A 26,929-nucleotide genomic window follows, 5' to 3' on the forward strand; every position below is an offset into this window, starting at 1 on the left:
CCCCGATTATAGCTGGCATACACTAAGTACACACATCAAAACTATTTACTCGTATGCCTTCACACACACATGAACTCGAGTGTCATCTCATTCTTAATCCACAGGGTTTAATATGATTGGCTGTAACAGCTTCAACTCTTCTAGGAAGGTTTGCCACAAGGTTTAGGAGTGTTTACAGGACTTTCTCCCAGAAGAGCATTTGTGAGGTCACACCTTGATGTTGGACAGCCTGGATCGGCGTTTCAGTTCATCCCAAAGGTCTTCTGTCAGGTTGAGGTCAGGACTTTGTGCAGGCCAGTCAAGTTCTTCCTCACCAGACTCGCTCATCCTTGTCTTTCAGGATCATGCTTTGTGCACTTTGTTCCTTTCACTGCACCTAATGGGCCGAGCCCCACTCCTGAAAAACACCATAAATCCCTCCTCCACCAGACTTTACACTTAGCAGCGCAGCCAGGCAAGTACCGTTGTCCTGGCATCCACCAATCCCAGACTCGTCCATCAGATTGCCAGAGGGAGAAGCGTGATTGGTCGCTCCAGAGAACACGTCTTTACTGCTCTAGAATCCAGTGGCTGCGTCTTTACACCGCTGTATATGACACCTTGCATTGCGCTCGGTGATGTAAGGCTTGTGTGCAGCTGGTCGCCATGGAAACCCATTCCACCAACACATCTATGCATGCGCTGTTCCTGACTCTGCAGAAAGCCGGTAACCTTTGTGCGGCTCAGCATCCGCTGACCCCGGTCTGAGATTTTATGTGGCCTACCACTTCACGGCTCAGTTGCTGCTGTTCCCACTCACTTTCACATTGTTATCGTACCGCTAACACCTGATTGAGGAATAATTTATATATAATTTCAGCAATTTAAGCCTACGAGGCAGCCTCTGGCCATCCACAGTCCAGTTTCATTGACCTAATGCTGTGTTTCTGTCATTTTGGCTTGAGCAGAGCTAAACCGTTAGTGAGCTGGGACTTTTAGGGAGGGCTGAAAGCACACCGCAGTAAAGTAAAGGGATGTTATTGGTTAGAAAAATGAGGCGCGAGAGCTTTTTAAAAGTAAAGGTTTTATCCCAGTTTTCTTGTTTTCAGGATCATAATTTAAATTTGATGAAACGCCTCCGTATAGATACTTTGCAAAGAGCTAATAAAAAGCTAAAGTTGTCAGATTATAACCAGTTTGGAAAGTACAGCTTCCCATATTTTATTTTATCTATTTAGTTATTTACATGGACTCTTGAGGAAAAATCCCTTGTCTCCCGATTCTGCACATTCATATGCAGAGATCTGTTTCTGCAAATTAAGCTTGGTAGTAAATCTATGAAAACAGATTGAGGCTATAGCGAGCGATTTCCATTTAATCCTAATTGTTTGCATTGGTGCAATTCTGTGCAACTGCCAAACAAGGCAACAGGTCAACACTCGTCACCGGAGAGTTTGAAGGGCTGCTGAGTCAGCCTCACGCTTTACATAAAGGCTGCTGAGTGTACGCGGCTCTGTGCGGCTTCATTTCAACAAAAGGAAGTCTCGTGTCTGCGACGGTCGAATGATGTTACTGTGAGCCGCTTTAGACAAAAGCACGTGTGCCGCATGTATGCAATTTATCGACTGCGCTCGTCATTTGTTAGCAGTGTTGCGACTCATCCTGCTAAAAGAGACCAATGTAACTGTGGTCAAACACTTTGCTGCTGTTTAAACCCTCCTCAGAATACCATTAAACCCAGATGGTGTTTAAATTTGGACGTATATCGGTTAAATTTTAAGTGTGTGTGTGTGTGTGGAGAGAAAGCTAAACAAAATGGACAGCCATAGCCTGAGAGAAAAATGTGTGTGTCAGATTTGAGAATGAGAGGATCGAGAGAACATGAGAACAAGAGTGTGTGAGTGAGAGAGAAGCCAGCCTCGCTGCTATTTTCTGGGGCAGGCCATCAGGCTGCGAGGCAGCAGGGAGGGATAATAACAGAAGCTGTTACATTCTTGTGGTTTCTCTGATTTCAGCATGAGGCAGGGGGCTGGCTCCGGCTGACTCATGGCCGCTCTGCCCGCTCTTTCTCTTTCGGCCTCTCTGCCAGCACTGGAGCCTCTAGCCAGAGGACAATACATGACATTTCGTCACTTTAATCTCAGACATGTTAATTACAGGACCATAAATCTGAGCTTTTTTTGCAACTCCCCTGAGCAGAAACCTACCGACTGATTAAAACTGGCTAAGCTTCCACTTCCACGGTGAACGGTGGCAGTAATTTCTCTTTATGGTTTGGTTGTTCAGGCTTGTTGCTCGGGCTGATTAAAGGCTGATTTTTAGTGGCTGCAGCTGAGGACAGGCCCCTTATTTAGATATTAGGTATCCTAGGATATGACTGTTCGTGTTTCGTTTGTATTGATCTTTAGAGGAGCTGGTAAATTGTTTTATGTACCCTTTATTGATCAACAGCACTAGATTGACACTGAGCTGTGTGTGGTTGTTGGATGTGAGTCAGAATCGTAGAGCTGAGGCTTTACTGAACAAGCTAGAAAAACAAAACCACAGTCATGTGTTCGTATGGATTAAAGCCAGTCCTTCTACATATTAAAAAAACAGATGTGCATCCTTTTTGGGACATTACATTTCAGACGCTAAGACCTTAAATCATTAGCGGCCTTTAAAAACCCATCGGAAATGATATGATGCCTCTTTGAAGTCATGTGTTTTTAGATGCTTGGTTGCTTTCAGAACCGTTTTTTGTCATTTCTCTTGTGCAACAGCTTCGCTCTGAAGTTGAAGCTCATTTTTAGGATCCGACATCTAAGTATCAGGTTGCACTCTTTTTGTGAAATCAAATAAATGCGGGGCAGGTTAAATCGAGTGCTCTTTTACTCTTTTTCGTACGTCAGGCGTGCATCGCAATACTCGGATCAGTGACACGGCTGCAGCTTTATTGTCGCACAGTATTCCACATCAAACCCGAGCGAGTGCCGTCTGAAGGCTGTCCCTACTGCGTCAGGACATTTACAGTTCACTGGTTTGAGCGATGCTAGCAGAAATAAAAATTCAGGGGAAAAAACTCGCTGCTTGCAGATTTGGATCAGCTGTTTGAGTTTAGCACATAAGCATGCGTCACATTTTTTTCTGCAAAGCAGATTGTGGCCTGAAAGGCGGCTCATCCACACAAAAATTCAAACTAAAGCACCTCAGGAGATGCAAAAAAAGGCAACAAATTGCTGTCTCAGTATTTTTTCACCAGCAGCTAACCTTATTTTTTAAAGCGTGGCAACATTTTACAGGCTCTGAGGTGACTGTCAGGTAGGCCCACGCTTTCCTGTTTTGGCCCTGTTTACCAACCGCAATGTGTTCCACCCACCTCCATCTCTTCATCTTCACCTCTTCATACAAGCCGTGGTGGAGAGACATCCCCTAACACCTCTCCCACACACATGCTTCGTGTTATTTAAGCTATATAATACATTCAAACAAGCTGTTTAATCATCAACACTGCTTTTGAATCACATCTTCCGCTCGAATTGGCCGTATCGCAGCAGAGCCTTTGGCTGTTTTTCGGCGGATCGAAATAGTTTGAAGTTCTTTATGATCTCCCCCAAGCCCACTTATATTTAAATTACCTTTAAGGTTTTGTGTCTTCAGCGCTTACCGTACGACTAGCCACAGCCCGGCCTGTTGTCACCTGTCTTCACATTGAGTTCGAAAGCCTAAACCACAGCACTCGAAGGACAAAACCATTCTCATGTAAATGTAACGTAGCATGCAGAGGACATCCTGAATTTGTGCACGTGGATGTATACACACACACCAGAAACCACGAACAGAAGCTCAAGCTAAAGGTGTTTAGCTCAGAAGTGCACGTATGTGATAAAAAAAACCTCTGAGATGTTTTAAAGACTGCATGGAAGATCTTGCTTGCATGTTCCTCTGTTTCACACTGTTGGCCATCACTGCAACAAAGAGGCGAGTGGAAGTGTTTCACTTTACCTAATTTTTGTGCCCTTGTTTGATTTAAGCCTGTGTCTGCAGAGAAGCATAGACAGTAGATGCACAGCAGTAGTTGGTGCTGAGGACTGCGGCTGCACTCATCTTTCTTTGTAAATTCTAGCGAATGCAGAACAGGCTAAATGAAGCACCGTTTAACCCGAGTTTGTGAAACGCGGTTTGAGGTTGTTGTGCATTAGGCCAGGCCACAGCTGAGTGACACAAGGCATGCACATCTGCACTCACATCCCAATTTCAAGCTTTTTCCTTTGGTGCCATCGCTGCGTCGCGACAGGGTGACAGGCGAGATGGCAGAGTGTAGTTTGGAGCATTCGACTGGTGTCCTCAAGAAATAAAGAGTATTATTCATGTTATTTACATTATTTATATGCAGATGTTTAATTTGCATGCACATCATCAGGGTGGGCTCAGTATCAGCAGAGCCCCCATCGTAGCGCTTGTTTTTACAGCATGACCTAATGGTGTGGCTGGATTTTGTGCTTCTCACCTTTGTGTTTGTAAATGAAATGCATGCTGCGGGGGGTTAGGCCTGTATGTTTGGGTTTGAAATGCTAGTGCATGTTAGTGCAAGAGTCAGCCGTTCTGAAGGTTTTGCATTAAAGCAGCAGGTGTTTTGTTTTTAATGCGGTGTGCTTGGGAATAAGGAGAAAAAGGAGTGGTTGTGTGGATGCACATATATGGAGTGGCACTTACGCTACCTGGCTTGTTTTGCATTAATATCCATTTTGGCTGTTTATGTGCTGATGTTTGTATGTTTGCTGCATTTGCATAATTTGGTGTGGTGAGAATCCTCTAGGTCCAGGTTTGCATAAATCTTTAGGGCCTTTTGTCTCTTTTGTAATAGGACCTTAATAACTCATTAACTGTGGGGGGGGAATGATCCTGCACACTGATAATATGATATTATGGTCACATTTCGGTAAAGCTGCCGTAATAGTTGCAGAAACGTCCAGTGTTGCATCTAAAGGCTGTGCTCAGTGCAAAAAGCCTTTTCCTGTTTTCTGAGCTGCCTTTGTGTCATTTTGAATGTCAGCCGCTGTTTAATTAAGTTCTCAGCAAGGAGCAAAAATAAAACATGCGCATCTTCTTGGAGAAAAGGCTGGAGTAGTGTAAGGGGACACCTCTAATAAAGAGGTGGTTTGAACTTTGATGAGATGAGTAGTGACTGGTTTGGTGTTTGACTGTTTTGACCTGAGCAGCTACAGCTTCTGAGAATAGAGTACAGGCTCGTCCCGAGGGTGACGGGGAGTAAGTGAATCATGTCGTTTTCCTGACTGTCACATGCCGTCCCGTCTGAGAGGCTGACACGTTATGTTAGTTCCTAGCTGACAAAGAAAAATCCCGTGCCTCAGGCTGACTCCTCACATCTGCGTTTTCATTTACAAAGTGGTATTTGAAAACAAAACTATCGCCACCTACACGACCATTTTAACACCGTTTTAGGATTAATCCCAGCTCTGCAAAGCTTTGCAGACCCACATGTATGTGTTTTGGCTATCTGCTGTTACTGAGGGTCAGAAATATGTGGAGCGACCGGTAATATGGGCGACTCTCGTTCATGGTGTTTATGTTAGCTCTGCACGTGCTGCAGTCGCCATAGACCAACAATTAGTTTGTTTTTAACAGGTTTGACTGAACTGCAGCCATTTTTTCGTTTTATGCTGGCCTTCTTGTTAACGTCTACAGGAACATGTTTGTTTGTTTTTTAACTCTTTCAAGTCTATCATAGGCTTTATATTTTAGCATGGATCTATCTTTATATTTTACATGCTATAGTGCCATAGCTGGGAGCATTTTAAGTTGTTATACATCAGTACAACTGTTATATCCCAAATTTCAATAATACGCCTGCATAAAGTCCATAGTAACTGCATAGCTTGCAAAAAAGTGCAGTAAACTACAAAAAACGTTTTTGTTTTTTTACACTTATTTCTAGTAAGAGAAATTTCAGAGGTGTAACCCTTAAAATTGTAAATGCAAAAAAGTTGCCCAAAATAGTTTCCAACCACAGGAAATTCATTTTGAGTGTCTTCATAGTTTCGTTTTTAAGATACACCAATTTTTATAAAATGCAGGAAAAACAAAAACAAATATTATTGTACACAATTTGCAAAAAAACAGCATGTTCATCAAAATAAAACAAAATAAACTATTTGCAACAGTGAAATTAAGCCTCTCAGAAACTATACAGAAAGGCTTAAAGTCAAACGTGACTTTTACAAACACCAGTAAACCTTTGAAAGGTCACTTCCAGTTTTTGCAGATAATGGCAGACATGCGATAGTTCGCACTGACGTAGGAAGTACTATTAACAGCTGATCGAATTGCGTGTTTCAGGACGATTATGTTTTAGTTGTTGGCAGCGCTTTTTACGCGATTTTTGCAAAGCCACATGTTGGAGGAAACTGCGACCTGGGACAAGTTGAATGCATGATATGTAAGTGCAGCTCTGGTTTTATGTGCAAAAGAAATTATTGCGCTAGCTTATGTGGTTGCAGTTGTACCGGGATTTAAAAGTAGTTACACAAATTGGAGCGTGCCCGCTCCGATGGGCTTAGGATTTGAATATTTACCAAAAAAAGAGATTTTACCTGCCTCCAAATGAATATCTTGGAATATGTTTTTACTTCCATGACTTACTTTGAGGCAGTTTCCACTTTAATGAGTCAAAGATCTGCCCACTAACAGCTTCACACTACAGTATTTTGTGTTTTTGGACAAAAGCTGCTTTCGCACGATCAGAGCATCGGAGCACTTAATGCTGCATCTGTTCATGTTTTCAATGTATGCATGTTGTTGGAATTTGAGCTGAAGTTGTCATGTGAAGATATTTTCAGATGCAGCACAAACAAATATGTTCAGACGTGTGTCAGCTTAATTGTTGTGGCAGCAGAGTTTGGTGATGAGGCCACAGACGCACACGGTTCAGATAATCTCACACTGCTTATACATAAAGAGCCTGCTCCTGTCTACTGTAGTGTGCTTGGCTTCTAGCGGGGTTTCTGCACCTTAATGAAGAGAGGCTGATTAACTTAGCTTATTGACTCCACAGACTGTTAAACACACACTCGCTTACAGGACCAGATTCAGGGAACGGGGTTCAGCTTGGCACAGAGACACGGTGAATGTCAGCGGTGGTTTTACTGATATCAACATTAGATGCTTGTAGTTTGCTTATTTACTCATTTATTTATATTTCAATGCTTTTGGGTGTTGAGCTGTGTTTGCCACTTAAATCACTGGGATCTTTCGAAGGATCGTGCGAAGTGCTGCATTGTCACTGAGCTAATCTATCTGCCTTGCAGCAGGAGGGCGTGCGCTTGCTATAGAACACCTGGCCTCCCTGCTGGTGGGGCAGGAATGTGCAGGGTTGGGGTGGATGCGGGTGGAAATTTGCAGAGTGTTCAGAAACCGACCCCGGTTGCACGTAAAGGCGCCGGCGTCAGCAGGAAAGGAGAAATGTGCAGCTTTAATCAGACCTGCATCTCTCTCTCTCTCGTGTGTGTGAGAATATTACTGCACAGAGGGCCTGCTGTTGTATAAACGGGGGCCCTCCCCTCTCACATTCTCAGTCCAAACTTTCCGTGGTGTGTTTAAAACATCAGTGACCACTCTGACAAACCCTAAGTGGTATTTTATTGTTGTCCAGCTAATTCATTAGTGCCGGTGACAGACAAATGTGGTCTTTACATCACCCACTCCTGGCTTATCTCCATTGACTTCCTGTATGTGTTTACAATTGATTTTGTGGATCTGTTTTAAAGCGACGCCTGCGTCTGGCCCCGAGCCTCAGAGCACAAACGATGACCCGGCGTGATCCAGTCTGCAGCCGTACAGCCTGAGGTGCCCTTTTATGGCCCTTATATCTCCTTTTATTCTAGTTTCCTTCCATATTTTCCTGTTTTAATATTTTTATCTTTATCCATTTTTAATGCATTGTTTTGTTGTCTTTTCTTCCGCGCTGTTTTTTGGACCCGTCCTTCAACTTTTGCTCGTCTGTTGTTAAGATTGTTTGCTTTTCACCTGTTCATTTAGTAACACCTGTGCTAATGAAATCAGTTTTTAACCACGTGTAGGATATTTGTTGGCATTGTTTCAGTAATTTTCTCACACAGAAATGCTGCTGTGTATGTGATGAACATTATGAATAGATGAATGATTATTTGCACTGTTAGCTAAAAGCAGGAAACCTCAAACCTGAGATAGTCGCCACTGATACCATTGCAAAAATAACAAAATGCGACGTGTGTGTGCATGACAAGAAGAAGAGAACCCCAGGTGTGAATGTCTACTGTAATTCATTTATTTCTTTTACCGTACTCAGACTATGACATGTTTTATTTCTCCTCAATATTTTAAGAAAGTATTCAGTGTGCACTTTACAGATGCAGATGTGTTCACGGCTGTTGTGCAAACAACAAAGCGATTATTTGTCTCCAGGCCTTGAAGAGTGCCGTAGTTGAAGCTAAATGTTGTTTTGCAGACAAATCAAGTGGACAGGATGTGCTGCTTTTGTGCATTTGTGGTGGAACGACCACTGTTTTGCAACCTTTCTTTATTCCAGCGCAGCTGTTGAGATTAATCTGTCCTCAAATAACTCACAGTGATGCAACACAGAGAGTAGATGTTACTCGCTCACACAGTTAGCTCTTCTCTTAGCAGAAAATGCACGTTAGCGGCTTCTAAAGGGGAGACGGTGGCGCCAATAACTCGGGAAAAGAAGCAGAAGAGAAGCGAGAAGTGAAAGATGGAAGAGCCAATGGGAGAGGGGAGGTTGTGAAGACGATGACATTATAATAAATCTAATAGGACGATGAGATGTCACTCGAGATGCTTGGAGAGACGAGGACTGCAGCGGGAGAACGAGCTGAGAAGTCTCCTCTGTGTTATCTTTGATTCAGCAGGAATCTGTGACAGGTGTTGGCTTTTATCAATGGCTCTGTGTGTGTTTGTGTGCAGAAGTAAATGGCTGCTCTCTGGCACTGATGACTGTAATTTGCATAATGGACTCACGCTCCATACTGACACTTAAAGACAGGATGAAGAGGAGGCGAAGAAGAAGAAAAGTCAGGGATTTAGTATCAAAGATTATCGGAATGTTTCTGCATTGTTTGGAAAATCGGATTCACAAATTTAGGATTTATTCTTAAATTCATTAGAAGGAAGTTGCTCAGTTACTGCTCCGCCCTCATGCAGTAACTGGTGGACTTGCAATAATAACAGTAATGCTGTGATTTATACTATGAAGAGACTTGAATGCTTCAGTACTAACGAGGTAAATTACATGTATGTTAACAGTGCTCCTCATTAAACTGGTGCAGTTCTGGAGGATAACGTTTTATTCGCTTTTTCTACGTCAGTCTTGTTTCGATCACATTGCCCGTGCACACAGCTGGGACTGACTCTGCAATTTTTAAATAATGTCATATATAAAAACGCTCATGTGCAAATAAACGTGCGCCCACTGTGTGACGCTCTGGGGAGTCCTTCATCTGTTTGGACCCAACACTCGGCTTTACTGACTGAATGACCTCGTTTTATCCTTTTGGCAAAAACCTATTAAAATATGTTTTTATTGTTATTAATTTAGTAGGTTTTCTGTAATCGCGTTGCCCCGAGGCTCGGTAGGAACGTTTAATTCAGCGGTTTCTCATTCATGTCTCAGGAGCAGGTTATTTTCCTCTTTTTCTTTCTTGTAACTACAGGTGAAAGTGCACAACTGATGTGTGAATCTTCAAATGGAGCTCGTGATCTCAAAGGCATTTTGTGAGGTTTAAATGCGAAACGCTGAATCTCTGTTAGCTCGACTAAAATCACAAGTGCTTCCTTTTTCATCAGAAAGCTTTAGTGTTGCTGAAAGTCTGTGTCGTGTCAGGTTATTTAATATAATTCAGTGATGAAATATCGAGTGTGAAAGAAGTTAATAAGAACTGAAGCGGTCAGGAAGCTCCAAAATATAAATAACTTTGGTTTTTGGTTTCTATGAGATGCTCTTTGCGCAGCAGATTTGTTTGCTCTAATTATATTTTTACGTTTTCATACAATCTGTAACGTGTGAATCCTTAAACGTGTGTCTGCTTTAACTGTGCTCCGTGCTCTATACGTAAAATGAAATTTCCCCCTCTCAGGCTGTTATTGCTCTTTGGTTTTGTAGCACACGTTGGTGCACTTGTGTTGAAATGCCCGATGAAGTGCTTCTGGAAAGCTGAGAACTAGAATGGACGGTGTAGTTTTTCTAATCAATGCAGTCGGGCCGGCTGAGTCAGGATTTTCATTCATGCTCTCCGAGAGGTTTATTCCACAAGGGCTCGGTAAGGTTCAAGCAGAGGTCTGCAGACGTTTGCAACTCTGCACGGCTGAATGATGATGGGTTTGAGACCAAAGGGGGCAGAAACGGAACCGGACATTTATAGTTTATAGTTTGCACAGTTGATTTGATTTACTGAATCTGTGGATTAGCAGTGTCTGTTACAGGCAAACTGAACGCGTGCAACACAAAGTCTGACTTGGCTCTGGTACTGCTCAGAGTTGCTGTTATAAATGATATTCTAGCTTCTTGTTGGGTCTTCATACATCTCTCTTCTCAAGGTTATTTGCTGCCTCAGCTTTCTCGCCTCGACTGGCCCGAGTTTTTGGACTCCCAGACTATCAGAGACGCGCAACAGCCCGATGCTGTTGCTGCCCTAAAATCACAAGTGGTTCCTACATAGAAGAAGTAAAATCAAAGGGTTCATAGTGGTGATCTGATGGGGGAGAAGGGAAAGGATGTAAGACCTGGTATAGGAAGTGTTTTTCTGTCTTAATGCCAAACAATAGTTTATTTCCTCATGTTTATTTGTATAGCACCAAATAAAAACAGCAGTTGCATGAAGGTGCAGGTGAAACCCTCCAGTGTTCAACCGAGTGCCGCGCCACTCGTTCTTATTCTGATTGAAATCGTCCACGAGGGCTTTAAAGTAGTTTTTCTAATCATTTATAATGAAAACGGAAATCGCAGGCTGTCTACAAACACGCACGCGCAGTGGCACACATCTGTAATTGACCACCTGTTTGTGTATGACCTAGTTTACGCTGTGCTGTGAAGCTGTTATGCACAATTCCTTTGGGATTCCTAACTGCAAGCCTCTTATTTCAACTGTTCCAAAGCAGCACAAAGGGACAGAAAAACCATACGTAGCAGTTTCTTTGAAGGAATCGGGATTATAAATAGAAATGTAAAAGGCAAGCAGAGTTCAGCTGTGAGCCCGTATTTGAGCTGGAGCAGACGGCGCCAGTTGTGAAGCTTTCGCTTTGAGGACTTCGGCGACACTAGTATAAATAAGAGGCACGGGGAAGGACGGTGCTTCAGCCCTGTTGGGATCTGCTTTATTATGTACACAAGTGGTGTGCATGCTAATAACAGCAGAGCCATGTATACAATGTGGAGCAAAGGTGATACTTTGGTCACTTTTGCCTGAATGTGGGTAAATGCTCAGTTGTTGGTGAGCCGACTCACTGAACAGAGACCTGGCGATTGTGTGGCAGCACTCAAAGCTCAAATTTATGCAGCTGCTATTAAAAAAAAATCATAATGAAGCTGGACAAACGAGGTAAAATTGGGACATTGGAGCCGGGTGTGCTTGCAGATGCAGAGAGGATGTTGGGAACTGCTCTGTGTGGAGAACGAGAGAGAAGAGAGACACAAACCTACAGAAGAAATCATGAAACGCAGCTTTAAACTAGAATGACCGAAATGCCCAGCCCGATCTTCGCATTAGATAAGTCTGTTTGTGTGTGCATGCTAATATCAGCATGTTTATATATGCGTTTACATTAAAGGCTCATTTTCCTGTGCATGGACAGAAAGGCTGCAGGAGCGTCTGTGTTTGCAATAAGCTGAGGGAGCCGCAGGAGCCCACCAGTGAGGGAAGCTTGAGGGTCAAGGGCCCTTGGTTAGACACACACACGCATTTCTGCCTGTTTGTAAGCTCCGCTGACTTCGGAAGCACGCTACAATAATTGCTTCCTGCAGTTCCGGAGGCTTCTCTCAGGGGAGAGTGGCTGTCCTGTCCAGCTCAGCAGAGCAAAGCTGGAAGGACCACAGCGGAGCAGAAAATTTCAGTACGGCGAGAACGGAAAGAGTGGAAGAGGAAACGGTGTAGTAGGACAGGAAAGAGATGAATAAGGAGGAAGAAACTTTTAAAAACCTAAAGAAAAACAAATGAGCTTAATCTATTATCCAGTTAGTCGACTCATTGATCCATACCACGTATACTACTCAGACAAATTACTTTATCTATGTGCAACACTTTTAACTGTTCCTTCTATACGCCAAGGGCTGCAACCCCGGCAGATGGCTTTCTGTCACTCTGTGACAGGAAGTTGTAAAGAAGCCAGGTAAAAGCAAGCTGCACCACCCTGCATGGTCCTGCAGCACTGTAAAGATGGAAAATGGACTGAACAGCAGACGAATGGAGCGACGTGTAGCCACATCCTGCACAGACATGGATGCTAAGGCTGATGCTTATGTCATAGCAACACTATGCAAACTAATCTAGTATGATATGTTTGAGATGCTGTGCACGAAGGCACCGATTAACCAGTTTAGACTGTTTAAGTGGGTTCCTACTTTTATACTAGTTGACCGGTTAACTAATGAGCACCTCCAGTTTAATCCATCCAGTCCTCAACTGTGTCCAGATTCTGTGTGTGGCTCAGGCTGAAAATAAGCCTGCTCGCTGTGGCGGCTCAGAAGACAAAATAAAAGCACTGTTGTGAAAGGAAGCAGGCACGATAATTGTTTTATCTCTTTTATCTCGTTTTCCTAATCCATGGAGGCCACAATTTTAATTGAACAGACATTTCGATTAATTGCGTCACTCTAGTAAAAGTTCATGAGAACAAATCGAATGAGATAAAACCTTGATGAAAATCATTCTTGACAAACTATTTTCATTTATATTTCAAACAATGGTTTTATGCCGGACTTTAAACTGATCATTAAAGCTCTCAGGCTCAGGTAGGTAACGTGAAAACGTGATTCAATGGTTGCAGACAGGATGGGATCATCCTGTCTGCAGTTTTGAAATTGTCTTCATGTGGATAAGCAGAGGAACGTTAAGACAGGAAAAGGGCAGGGCAAGGCGATACAGCCTGTGGAGTGTGTGTGTGTTTATCCCACAGCTCGTCCTCGGAGAGAGCCAGCGATAGGAGCACATTGCTCCGTCCCTCCCTTCCTTCTGCATGGCTTCATCCCTGCATCCGTCTCCCTGCTCTATTCGCTCTGTTTCCCAAGCTCGCAGCGCTGTGGCTGGCATCATCGTGCATGCTTGGCCACGTCCGCGTGCGTTTGCCCGCACTGAGGCCAGCGTGCTCGTTCCGCTGGCAGAATATACCGATCCCACCAGGAGCACCTACAGCACGACCAGCTCTGCATCTTGCAGCACTTTGTGCTCTGATGCTGTGGCAGTTCTTGCCCAGGAAATTGTGAGCGGACGTGGTAAACCGTGACCCACTGATGTGATTAAGACCGATACAGACTGATGTCTTTGTGTGATCAGTTTGGTTACTGTGACATCATAAACAATCAGCTTGCTGCACATTGTAGCTTCTTTTTCCTCGATAGGCTAATGCTTTGCTAGTTCTTCTGAGATTGTTACTGAACATCAGAGATAAATTTATGAATTTAAAAATTCTTTGTAATTAAGTAGCTGGAGGCATTACATACATGTTCCGGTTTAAGATGTCAGTAAACGGTAAGTAGGCACAAGAGATCGCGCTTCTGGGTTTGGTCAGATCTTCTGGGATGGCAGAGGCGGTTGTGCTTTTGAATCGTATAATTTTGAAATTGTTATCAAAGACATGCCTTTCTTTATCTTTGCATGGAGGAGGGGAGCAAAGGGCAATGAGTTAACTGAAACTAAAATAATAAATGGATATTTTTCACCAGCCTGTCATTGAACAGAGGAGTTTGACAGTGTGAGAAATGCTTAGCTGGAGTTTCTGAGGTTTCCCTGTTAGTTCAGTGAAGGCGAGATGCTTTTGAATCCACACTTTGCATATTTTATGTTTGTATTAAACACCTGCAGCGTCATGCTGTCTGCAAACACGATAGCTATAATTTGACTTATATCCACCAAGGTCTTCAAGTCAGCTTAATGATTAAAAAAATGACCAAAAGAAAAAACACCTCATAGCTTGAGCTTGTGTATTGAAGGTCAGTAGATTGATCTGATCATTTAAAACTGTGTGTCTTACTGCCAGTGTTTGGACTGATGAGATGTAGGCATATAGGGAAGGATAATGTTACAGTAACAGGTTGTAACTGTTTCAATCAAAAACATTTTTCACTTTATTACATTTACAGACATTTTACCAAAAAAGGATCCTATACATGCATGATATCCACATAAATTGTGTCAGGTATATTAAAATGAGTCTCAGCAGGGTACAATTACAAAGTTAAAGTCCATTTAAGGAGAGCCAAGAAAGCTAAATGAATATATAGAATAAACCATTGGCCCTGGTGGAGCACTTCTCATATTTTTATGCTTTCCTGAGTTGTTCTTAAGTCACTGGACATTCAGCACGATGAAGTAATATAATGTGACCACAGGGTGATAGATGCTTTCTTGAGATGTCTGTCACATGTCATTGTGTCTATTTTTGGTCTATTTTTGGATGAGGCGACTGTCAGAACTTCCTCTGTGCATATGACATATAGATTATTGTGTGTCTGTGTGTGTGAGAGGGAGAGTTTGTTAGCGGTGACCTGAAGTATAAATGTGCATTTATAGAGAGCGCACCATCTGTCAGTAGGTCATCCTGGTTTGTGCTCATGTGTAGTGATGAGCAGCTCGGAGAGCTCTCCCCATCCACAGATCCGTCGCTACAGACACAGCAGCCCGCGATGACAGCACCGTGACCCCTGTGGGTTTGTCACATCTGCAGTCATGCTAGATGACCTAAAAGTAAAAAAGCAGGATGTGGACAGGAAGGGCTTGGAGCTCATTGCAGCATCATATCATTCCTCTGTTTCATTGACCAGCCTCTGACAGACGGCTTTAACGACGACTCCAGACAGTCTGCGAGCCACCGACTTCTCATCAGAAGCTTCACAGAACTGAACTGTTACTCACTAATCGGATAATCGGACAGAAACACAGTTTATTGTAAAGGAAAAGTGAAACACTGTGGGGGAAACGGGGCCCGTCTGATTTCTCTGAAGCAGCTCAGAAAATTCAGAGTCGCTATTTCACTTGAAATTGACAAACAGGAAGCTCAGCAGCAGCAAAGGTGACGAGGTCTGCTTATCTCTTCCTGTGAAGCTCTCCAAGTTACATCGCAGGTCTCTTCTTTGTGTAAAGTGAACCAATCATCTTTTTTAAAACCCTCGGTTTGCATGGAGCATCCGTCCAGAACAAACGTGGCTTAAAGGAAAATAGAACAGCCCTGGTCTGAGATAATGAAGACTTACTCTGGATAAGAGCTGCTCTAGAATCTGAGAATATGCATCATAATGTATGAAAATCATGTGGAACAGGTGCCCGTGATCTTGTCTTTACTCTTTGAAAGAACTGTTCATCTACGGAGATTACAAACACATTTAGAGTCACGTGAAAGAGTCCTCAGCAGGGTGTAAAAGCAGAGAAATCCCACACCTTCATGTTTTACCTTCAGTCGACATCAGTGACTATAGGAGGTTTACTCATTCGTCGCTTTGTGTGAAGCAGGTCCGTCATTCGCTGCTCTAACTCTGCTGTAGCCTTCGTGTTTTTGTCTTCATGTTGGAAGTGAGAGCTGCGTCGTCCTCCTCATCAGCATCACCATCAGCAGTGTGTCTGCACAGATCACACAGTGAGAGCTGCACCTACTCAGCTGTGCTCTGCCGTCACAGGGCGCCTTTTTTGTTTTAGATAGCGGCGTGCTAACAGCGTGCTAACAGCGTGCTGCATTAATTCTCCCCACTAAGATTAAAACTGAATTGTTCTTTGTTTGGAAAGATACATCAGGTGTGCTGTGGTTTTTGAAGCTTGTAATAAACAGGGCAGCATGGCCCCGGTTGTTGCATTATTCTTCACTGACGAAGTCTAATTGCCTCTTAAAATAATAAAATGTGTCATCCTGGGTTGTCCCGTGAGTGTTTGAGGTGGCGGGCTGAGCCGCATCACCCTGGCAGGGAATCTGCCGCTTGCGTATTGACATTCTTTTCCCATGAAACACTCGCTCGCCGATGCTTCGACCTGCTTGCACGGGCTTGCGCGGCTGCCGTCGCTGCGTGCCGTATTGTGCATCTGTTTGTAGATGGATCGAGCCTTGAACAAAGAGGTTTTTGTCCCCTAAAGCGCACTTTAAGTTTCGTGGTGTTATGCATTCATTACAGGCAATCTTAGATCTTTGGCCTGATCGAGCCCCGTTTTGGTTTTGCTCTCACTCATCGTTTTCTCCTCTGTGCTGTGTCCTCTCTTGTTGCAGACCCTGGTAGGAGCGTGATGAGCGCGCGCTTCCGCTTGCCTGCTGGCAGATCCTACAATGTCCGGGCGACTGAGCTGGAGCGAGACAGGCAGCACACACAGGTTGTGTGCAACGTACTGCTGCTGGACAACACAGTCCAAGCCTTCAAAGTCAATGTAAGTAAACCCCCTTCAGTCCCAACCGCCTTGTTTCAATTGTGTGTGCGAGTTAAAAGCACATGGCAGAACATTACGTTTGTTTTTTGTTTGTTTTTCTTAGTGTTTTCTCAATAACACTGAAATTGTTCCCAGACAAAGACGTTAGGATGAAGACAGTGGTCTCGTCTGCTCTTTCTTTTTTTAGAATTGAAAACTTCCAGTATCAAACCCCTTCCCCTTTCTCTCAGACCAACTTTCCTACATACCTTTTTCCGTTACTGTGAATTTCCCCTCAAGCCCACCTCAGATTCATCTGAGAGTCGGTGGGGGAAAAAATCCCTTGTGTTTCGACACATCGGCAGACATTTAAAACACAGCCCACTCTCTCTCTCTTTCTCTTGTGTTCTGATGATACTAATGGGTAGGGTTTCACTTGTCCCACTGGCTTCAGTTTGTTCCATTTCTGGCTTTGAGGTTTGATCTCAGCGGTTGATCAGTCGGTCTTTATCTCGCTTTACAAGCATTCGGTCTCACGCAGGCGAAGCTCGAGGGGAAAATAAAGCAGGGTGTCTGTAAGCGAGCGCGGTGCGTGCGCTTCAGACCAGGTGACGAGCCAGCTTGTGACTGATGTTACGGCCGTCTGTCTCGGCTCTCCGTCTGATCAAGCACCGTGACAGAGAGACACACAGTCAGTCGGGAAATTCCCTTTGAGTCACAGCGCAGTTCTTCTAATAACATCCTCTCAGACACATCACTTCCTGTTAGCGTTGAGATTTGTGTTTACTGAAAGAAAAGCACGAACGACAATATGAACATTATATCTGATGAGTGCTGATGTGATAATGAAGTCGTACTTTTTACTCTGTGCGTTAATCCACGCTACTTTGTAACTGCTCGTTCACTTCCTGTCAGTCTTGTCATGCAGATGAGTCTGAGCCACGTATGTAAAAGACCGTCTGTGTGTTCAAGCTTAGCCGAATGTGAGAACTTCAATGTAGTGTGAGCTCTGTCGGCCTCTCTGCCAGCTTCATTGATCAGGCCCCCGCAGCAGCAGTAACTTCCTGGAAGGACAAGCCATCCCGAGAGCAACAATACTTCTATTGATCCTCTCTGTGGCCGACTGGCCGTGACTCCGGCGGAGAGTGAAAATCCAGAAGCAGCCTCTTATTGTCATGGGAACCGTGGGGGCTGGTGGTGTGCGAGTGTGTGGGTTGGCTGTGGGAGGCACATGAGGGGCTTGTATTGATGATCGTATAGATGGAAAGCCGTAGGCTGAAATAATATCAGTGTAAAGTGTTATTCCAGATATTGTTGTAGCGCCGAGCGTAATTTAAATGTCATCTAAAGAAGGGTCGATGAAATTTCAAGCATCGAGCGCTTGGTTTCCATCATTTCTTGTCAGTTTTGTATTTGTTGCGCTTCAGTTTACGATGGAAAATTCAAGAAAAGCACCAACGATCAATGCGACGACTGTATTTTAGACAATAACTCAGCGAGGAGGCCAGGTATTCCGATTTACGTTCAGATATTTATTCTAACTTTTGTCTCTTAATTGCATTCATGCTGAGCCTTTTTTTTTTTTTTTTTAATGATTACGTTTTAATTTGTAATTTTGAGTAACTGTGGAATTGCCCTGTTTTCACATTTAGTTTGAGGAAGAAGCCTCGTTAAATGTCAATGTGTCACACTTTCATAAATTAATGAACAACAGCCCCTGGACTTACAGTTTCTGCACAGTCAGAACATTTCAGACATTATCTCTGTAGTTCTCACCTACGTAATTGAGACTCACTTAAAAACTGCCTAGCAACAACACTCAGCTTACTTAATTTTCAGGAAGAAAAATATCAGATCGCCTCCTCCTTTTCCTTCCGGCTGTTCCATCCTGCACGCCTGCACGGTGCAGGTACCAAATTTCATATTCATAGTTTGCAACCCACTGCAGAAGTAGGAGAGACCTGCCAGAGGCATTCATCGCTGAGTAATAGCTACACCCATGTCGTCATCGGAAACACGATCACTAATAAAAGCAGTTTTATCTGCGTTCACCTTAAGTTCAGACTCGGTGTGGAAAATGAGGCAAAAACCCACAGCAACCATCAGTCACACCAGTCAGTCACCACTGCAGCGTTTAATAAAAAAGGAAAAATACAATGATATCACGCGTTATCCTCACATATGCGTGCTTGGAAAACCCACCTCCCCACATACAAAAGCAGGGTTAGCAGCATGGTCAATTCACAGGAAAGCAGAACCAAAGTAACCACAATACCCAACATGAATATTCAGCTGTCTGTAACAGCTATTTGGTAATCAGGCAGCTCTTAACAAAGACCCAAGTTACTGGGTTTTTTTCCCAGGCTCACAGTCAGTCTTTCGTTTGTCACACATGTATAGAAAGCACCACGTGTCCCAGTTTGCATCATTGAAATCACTACATTTGAGTATTTCATAAACAAAAATGTCTGTGATTAGGTAATATCCCTCTACTGCTGTACTACATACGGAGATCGATGAGTTGAAATGGCACTGGGATCATCTGCCCAGTAGAGAAAAGTACAATAACAAACTTAAAGTAGAAACCATCAAACTGCTTCTTTAAAAGAGCCAGCTGCTGCAAACAAGCTAATCAGAGCTACACGCTACTGTTGTTTTCTGTTTTTTATGTGTGTACCACAAGGGCAGTCCTGTGAACTAAATGTACTTAAACACACTAGTAAGCAGACCTGACTTCAATGTAACAGCAAAAGCTGAACTGGCGTTTGTCAATGAAGCGCCCGGCCCACTACAACTGATTTAAATGGCTTTAAATGGGGCTTATTGTGCTCACATTTCTCTTGGACATTCAGTATTAGCCCAACATTATTCCATACCATACCCACTTTATTTATAAAGCACTTTAAATGCAGGCACGACAGATACAAAGTGCTGTATGCACACAATAAAAACGATTATGAAATAAAAACGAGTAAGTGCTCACACTAGGTGGAATAATGGACAGGCTCCGCCCCCTCTGAGCTTGGATTTCTGTTTCTGTTGGTCAGAAACTTTGACATGGACTCTGCACATGCAGGCAGTGAAGCACCGCCACGACAGGTGTGCTTGTTCTTTTTATTTACGTGTTTCATTTTGAACCAGCTGCAGGCGTGACTGGAGTGTGCTTCTTTAACCCCAGACGTTCGTGTAGATCCATCGTTGAGCTCAGCTTGGTAACTGCGCTTTTCTTTTTTTTATTGGGATTTTAGAGGCCAAGCAGAGTTTTTGCCACCTCTCCCCTTTTTCAGTTATTGTATTTCTTTTTTCCTTTAATGAGACTCTATTGACTCAGTGTTTCTGTTTAAGAGATGCCCTTAAATTCCTTCTGAAGCGATTCCTGTTCTTTTATTAATGCGTCATTTTTGATTCCTGATCAGTTTTTCTCTGTGGAGCCAAAAAGATTCGATGAGCTTGGAGATTTTATTCTGATGGAGTGAACAACCACTCGTTCTCGACTTCTCACTTCCTCCGTGTGTTTTGGTTTTTGCAGCCAGCGACAGGACAGCAGAATTTGCATGTGTTGTTGTTGTAGTGCTGACAGTTTCATGGAGTTGGTTATGCTCGATGGTGAGAAAAATGAGAGCGTAACAGTAAACGGTTCGCTCCACCTCTGTGACTGGAAGAGCCAAAATAGTGAATGCAACCACGCTGCTTAGAAACCAGGGAGGTGTGAGGGAGGTGTCACACTGCATGTGTGGGCAGGATGTGCTATACGTGTGCGCTCTCGCATGTTTCTTGGCCTCAGCACGACGTCCTTTGTTTTAGGGCTGTTTAAAATCAATATTAGCAAAACAAGGCTGCCCACTAATTTTAAAATGAAGATCACTGTTTGCCCAGATGAGTTTTCACCTCCGTTGTAAGATAAGATAAGATAGAACTTTATTAATCCCTCGGGTGGGTTCCTCTGGGAAATTCGATTTCCAAAAAAAGCACAGCAACGACCGAAGTTACAGTTACAGAATTGTTATATATATATATAAATATATATACACACACACACACACACACACACACACACACACACACACACACACATACATACATACATACATACATACATATATAAATACAGAAACAAATATAAATAAAATATACAAAGGGGATAAATAGAATAAATAGGAATAAAAAATAAAAATACAAGTGAATTGCACATTTCAAGTATTGAGTCTGTTGACTATTTACAAAAGTATTGCACAAGGTATTGCACAGTGAGGTGAAGAGGCACTACAGCTTAGTTGTTCCCCCCTCCTTTGTCCTCCTGTTTCCCCTCCCTCTCCCCTCCAGAGAGGAGTTAAACAGTCTGATGGCGTGTGGGACAAAGGAGTTTTTAAGTCTGTTCTTGTCTTGGGGAGAAGCAACCTGTCACTGAACAGACTCTTCTGGTTGTTTATGGCCGTGTGCAGAGGATGCCCAGCATTGTTCATAATGTCCATCAGTTTCTTTAGTGTCCTTTTCTCTGCCACTGTCACCAGAGTGTCCAGCTTCATGCCGACCACAGAGCTAGCCCTCCTGATCAGTTTCTCCAGCCTGGATGAGTCCTTCTTTGCTGTGCTGCTCCCCCAGCACACCACAGCATAGAAAAGTACTCCAGCAACCACATGTGCATCACATGCCGTCGTGCTTTTTGGCGTTGACTCGGTGTATTAAACGAGAGCTGGTGCTGCTCATTCAGCGAGGTGGACGGACGTGCAGAGATCACAGATCGGTCCCTCGGTTCTCATCCTGAAAGTCTGTGCTGAGTTTACTGGAAAAGGAAAACGGCTATAGATGTCAGCGCCTCCACCTTCACGTTGTTCCTTTCCTGCCTGGACAAGCTGCCTCATACTTCCTGAAATTCCGTCATTCTTTAACACATACACACACACACCCACACACACACACACACACACACACACACACACACACACACACACACACACACACACACACACACACACACACCCACACACACCCACACCCATCTTGTGGGGACATCTAATTGACATAATGCTTTCCCGAGCTTTTAGAATAGAATAGAATAATCCTTTAATTGTCCCAGAAGGGGAAATTTGGTTGTAACAGCAGCCAAAAAGACAGATATACAAACAAACAGTACACAGGAAGTGGTTACTATATACAGAGAGTATTGTACAGTTATTAAATTAAATAAAAATAGCTACAGATAAGAGGCAAAGCAGGTTGTAGTGCGAATCGGTTGATTAACTTATTGCAGTTACAGCGCAGATGTAAACATCTATGTTTGTTGGGAGCAGTTCTGATTGTACAGTCTGACAGCTGCAGGGAGGAAGGACCTGCAGAAACGCTCCTTCATGCATCTAGGATGCAGCAGTCTGTCACTGAAGCAGCTCTGCAGCTTTACCCTAACCATGAAAGATGAATGCCTAACCCAACTGTAACCCGTCACTAAAACCACATTTGGAGTCTTAAAAATGCCTTCAAGCTCGTGGGGACTGGGATTCTGGTCCCCATAAATATAATAAACTTCCTATTTTTGGTCCCCACAAAGATATGAATACACGCTCATGCACACACACACACACATTGACACACTCAGTTGTTTCCTGTGGAAGGACTTCAATAAAAATGTCACATTTTTTGTTAACCTGTCATAAAACAGTGGAATTTCCCCCCGAGTGTTTGATGTTCGATGGTCCGCTCCCCTCCAACCCTGAAGATGAACCCCTCGGGGTGACAGACTTATCAGAGCATCTTTTCCCCCCTCTCTCTCTCGCGCTCTCTGCCCCTCCTCTGCTCTCAGCCAATCTCTTGTGCTCTGATTGCTCTCTATCACCATGTCTCCTTCCTCTCTCTTCATTCTCACGCACACAGACACTGTTTCAGTCCGCGGTGCGGGTGAAGGGCACAAAGAGGGTTTGTCTCACCCGCTCGCATCGTCAATCACTCCGTTTCTCTTCTTCCATGCTCCCTCTCTCTTTTCCTCTCAGTGACTTTCTCTCTTCTTACGTTTGCATTCTCTTTCTTTTCTTTGAAAGTCTTTCTGCATTTCTCTGCTCTTTCTGACTCGTCTATCCAGAATGTGGAGCTGCTGTTGCCATAGTCTGTGTAGCTTGTTGCGTAAAAGTCCAGAGGAAGCGTGTGTGTGTGTGTGTGTGTGTGTGTACACGCTGGTGCTAGTCTCTTCTGGTATTCTAAAAGCGTACGAGCCAAATGTGCGATTGCTGTGAGAGCAAACAGACATACATTGTTAAAAGTGAGCCAGGAATACACACAAAAGGCAAGCATGCCCGCTCACACACAGACACACACACAGGCGATGGGTTTCCTGGGATTGCAGTGTAAAAGTGCACAGAGGGCTCCCACATCGAGCTGAAAAGCTGCTTCGTACAAAGGAGAAGCGTTCACACAGAGTTTCTCATGGAGGCAGCAGACACGTTTATCAAGAGTCTCCGAAGGAAAGTGTCACACGAGAGGCTAGCATCGCTAGCTTCCTCATTCTTTCGGTTAGCCGCTGTCAGCTGGCTGTAATCATCAGACTTTTCAGGCACTTGGGATTTCCACCAGATACTTTAAAGCAGCCAGAATGTAAAAACTGATTTTATATCATCCTAAAAAAATTAGTATATTTCAAAAGCCCTTCTAATGTATTTAAAGAGGCATTAATAGAGATTTAAAATGCCCCATTTTTCGAAATTTAAGGTGTGGTGATGATGGAAGGGAAATGTAAGAGCCTTGATGTTGATGAAGCGCTGCTCCCTTCATCTGTCGCCACAGCAGATCATCTGCATCCATCTCACCCCATCCCCAGCATCCTCTGTCCTCCTTCACTACGTCCATGAACCTCCTCTGAGCTCTTCCTCTTCTCTTCCTGTATTTTCTTCCCGTCTCCAAACCATGCATCACAGCCATCTTGTGCCTCCTGCTGCTCCCCAGACACTCGTCTCCTCCAGCTCCACTCTGCCTGTACTCTCCTGTTCACCACAGTTGCTTTGGATTGTTTCCTCCTCTCTCTAGTGCATACCTCCACCTCTTCAAGCTCCACCTGCTCCCGATGCACACTACAGATCAGTGTTGTCTGCACGCATCATAGTCCACAGAGACTCCTGCCCGACCTCATCTGTCAGCCTGTCCATCAACACTAAGAACACTTTGTTTGATTTTGAGGAAAACATGTTTCATTTGTTGGTTAACACATGAATTCAGGAAGAGACAAAATATGGATGAAGGACAGCCCACTTGTCTTCCATGTTTAGCCCATATTTCATATTAAAATCACAGAAAGCAGGGATGAGGTCCGCTTCGGTGACTCGAGCAGCTATCGGCTAAAACCAGGATGCGTCTGCCTGTTAGCAGATGAGTGATGGCAAAAATGATCATCCCTGCAGACTTGCGATGAAGGGTAAATGCATTATTGGTAGCAAAGCTGTTTCTAGAAACGTGTTTATCGGTGATGTCAATCTGGGCTCTTTAATATGGGAGGCAGCCTCGGGTGCGCTTTAGAGGAACAGCAGCCACAAAAGGGCCGTTTGACGCAGTGAAATATGAATTTGCTACTGGAGTAAACAGTTGTTTACCAGGTTTTAATGCATTATTAAACTGCAGATAAATATTTTTTAATTAAACCGCTCATGCTCGTTTCCAGCTCATGCTGCCTGATAACACTTTCTTATTTTTCTGATTGGTGGGCTTCTTATTAGGGGATATCCCTAATGTGGTCATCCTCTCTTCACGTCCTTATTTTAAACTTCTTCTAATAAGCAATGAGCACGTAACTCGACAAAGACAAGGAAAGCCTAACCGATCACCTTCGACAATGTTCTGACCAAATTGGCTTTGTCCACAGGTTTTCCTCTCTGCAGCGCTCCTCTTTTAAATGTAGCCATGTTGAATTTTTCATGTTCACCTGAGTGTGACTGGAAAGGCCAAAAAGTCACCAGTTCTCTCAGTACACCAGCAACTCACACATAACAAGGCTTTGACATTAGTAGATTGCACACATGCAAGTTGTCCTAGAGGGCTGCCATGTCAACATGTCAACTGTCAGCTAACATTGTGTCTGTTTGCCCCACACACACACAAACAGTGCGTTGTAAAACTGTGTCAGCAGGGCAAAGGGGAGTGTGTGTGTGTGTGTTCTCCCATGGGAGCTCTGATGGAGCCACACATTTGTGCCCTGCCTCCTCCTCCTCCTCTTAAAGTTGCAGCAGATCAGGTGTGACTTTCTGCCCCACTTGTGATCCCGTGGCTTCTCCTCTCACCCTCGCTGTTTTCTCAGGAAATGATGTGATATTAATGATGCGTTTGATAAGTGATTTCTCACATTTTACAGCCTTTTAATTGGCTCTCTGTGGACTCTGTGTTTAGGGAGAAATCCCCCCTTTCCTCTTCCTTAATCCTGATCAGAAACCATCTGTAAACGAAACCTGCTCACCGCTTCGCTTGAAACTGATGTTTATCTTGACGTCTCGTGGAAGCTCGAGTGCAGATGGGCAGTTTCTGTTTCTTGTTTTGTTTTTTTTAAACCTGTCAACATCAGTGACTCTCACATGAAACCTGTTTCCAGGAAGGTGAATCAAGGAGATCGTGTATACAACTTTTGTCTATCATTATATGTTGGTAGTAAATAAAGCTCAGCGTGGATGACCGTGTTTTCCTTTGTTCTCTGCAGAAGTCGGATAATGGCCAGGTGCTGCTGGATGCTGTCTTCAAGCACCTGGAGCTGACCGAGAGGGACTATTTTGGCCTGCACCTGACTGACGACTCATCAGATGCACCAGTTAGTATGACAGCTGTGTGTGTGTGTGTGTGTGTGTGTGTGTGTGTGTGTGTGTGTGTGTGTGAGAGAACTCTTTTCACTCAGGGATCGGCACTTCTGTGGAGCACTGATGGGCACTGAAACTATGCAACGTGTTGCTGGGTAAAGATCAGCAGCAAATTAAACTTTATCAGCCTAAAGTTTGAGTCTCGCAGGCCAATAGACTGATCCTCTGTGATCCTCCGTGCGCTCTGAACACCTGTGGTGAGTGGTTCCTAGCTGTCACTGTGTAACATTGATTGCAAAGAGGGCGCTGCACCAAAATCCTCCTCGCGATTGCTTTGATCGATTGCAGATTGCTGTGGCTGACTAGTCTTTAAAGACTAGCACTACAGAAGGTTTGCCTTCAAAGTAAAAGTTCACCTGACTGCTGCAACCAACACGTTTAAAAAGGTGCAAATTTCACTTTAACATTCAAATAGTCATGCAAAGTACAGTACCAGTTGCCATGACAACCCGATGACGACCTGATAACAGCCACAGAAATCACAAAAGAGTTTTTAGTGCAGCATCTTATGTCTCTTAGCAACCAATTTCACCTAGCGACTGCTAGCAGCCAATGACGGAATGCTCACTTTACCTTAGCAACCAGTCGTTGCCAGGAGGTTGCCGACCGGTCTCTGTGAAGCACGCCTGAGAGAAACCAGTATCAGTTTAATGGTGCTGTGTTTTTAGGGGATTTAATAGAATTACATTTGATCTTTAAAACACGACAGACCCGCCTCCTGCCGCCTTACTCGGTTAGCTAGTTTCATTATAGTTTGACTTTTTGGTAAGTTAGGTCACATGTGTTTACTAAAGAAGTGATTCATGTAAAGCAAATTTAAACTGTGCTGATCCTGTATTTTGTTGGGAAAGTTGGGAGTTGATAAGAGCTTGTTTAAGGGCCAGTGTGATGAAATTAAATCATGTCTGCCTGCGAGTAATGATCAGTGTGTGCGTGCGTGCGTGCGTGTGCGTGGCCACTGGTAAATAATTGAAGTTGTGTGTTCACACTTCATGGTGTCTCTAAGTGTCTCTCTATCAATATTTTACAGCGCTGGCTGGATCCCAATAAGCCCGTCAGGAAACAGTTAAAAAGTATGTGAAATCCTCCGCACACACCAGCTCAGCTAATTCACTTCATCCTGCAGCCAAACACGTTCACTCAAGTCAAACTTCATTACACGATTTTTATTATTAATTTTCTTCCCAGCTGGTTGAGGCTGCAGCGTGCAGCGTGGTCCCAGCAATGGTTAAAAATCCACTCTCCACCTGAGGCTGATGTCTCTCGTCCACGCTGCCATTTAAAATTCTGCCTGTGCTTTGAGCCGTTATTAAACTTAATTTCAACTCCGCTCTTGTTTTTAGTAACGAGTAATATAATATGTGACGTGTGGAACAATTAAGCTTGAGTGGAATCTGCAGTCCTCCTCCAGCGATGTTTGAACTGCGCTTCAACTTTATTTCATGTCGATTGGCTCATTGACAAAAAACACTGCAGCTCTGTTTCTTAAGCAGCATGAGCGTACGTGTGTGTTTTACACTTATTATTAATTATCTGCATCAC

The 26,929-nt window shown here is 43.8% G+C and overlaps 1 protein-coding gene across 1 annotated transcript in view; it reads left to right on the plus strand.

Annotated features, from left to right (window-relative positions):
- The window catches only part of ptpn4a (protein tyrosine phosphatase non-receptor type 4a), a 70,294-nt gene that overhangs the window by 10,349 nt on the left and 33,016 nt on the right, over nucleotides 1-26,929 (plus strand). The window contains exons 2-4 of the mRNA XM_085248450.1: nucleotides 16,435-16,589; nucleotides 25,234-25,341; nucleotides 26,418-26,460. Coding sequence (XP_085104576.1) covers nucleotides 16,452-16,589; nucleotides 25,234-25,341; nucleotides 26,418-26,460 — 289 coding nt within the window. The 5' untranslated portion in view covers nucleotides 16,435-16,451. The remainder of the gene's footprint in view (nucleotides 1-16,434; nucleotides 16,590-25,233; nucleotides 25,342-26,417; nucleotides 26,461-26,929) is intronic.

This window comes from Mchenga conophoros, linkage group LG16 (genome assembly GCF_057382185.1).
Source record: "Mchenga conophoros isolate Kocher_MC1m ecotype Shallow Benthic linkage group LG16, M_conophoros_male_GT1.1, whole genome shotgun sequence".
NCBI classification, from domain to species: Eukaryota; Metazoa; Chordata; class Actinopteri; order Cichliformes; family Cichlidae; genus Mchenga; species Mchenga conophoros.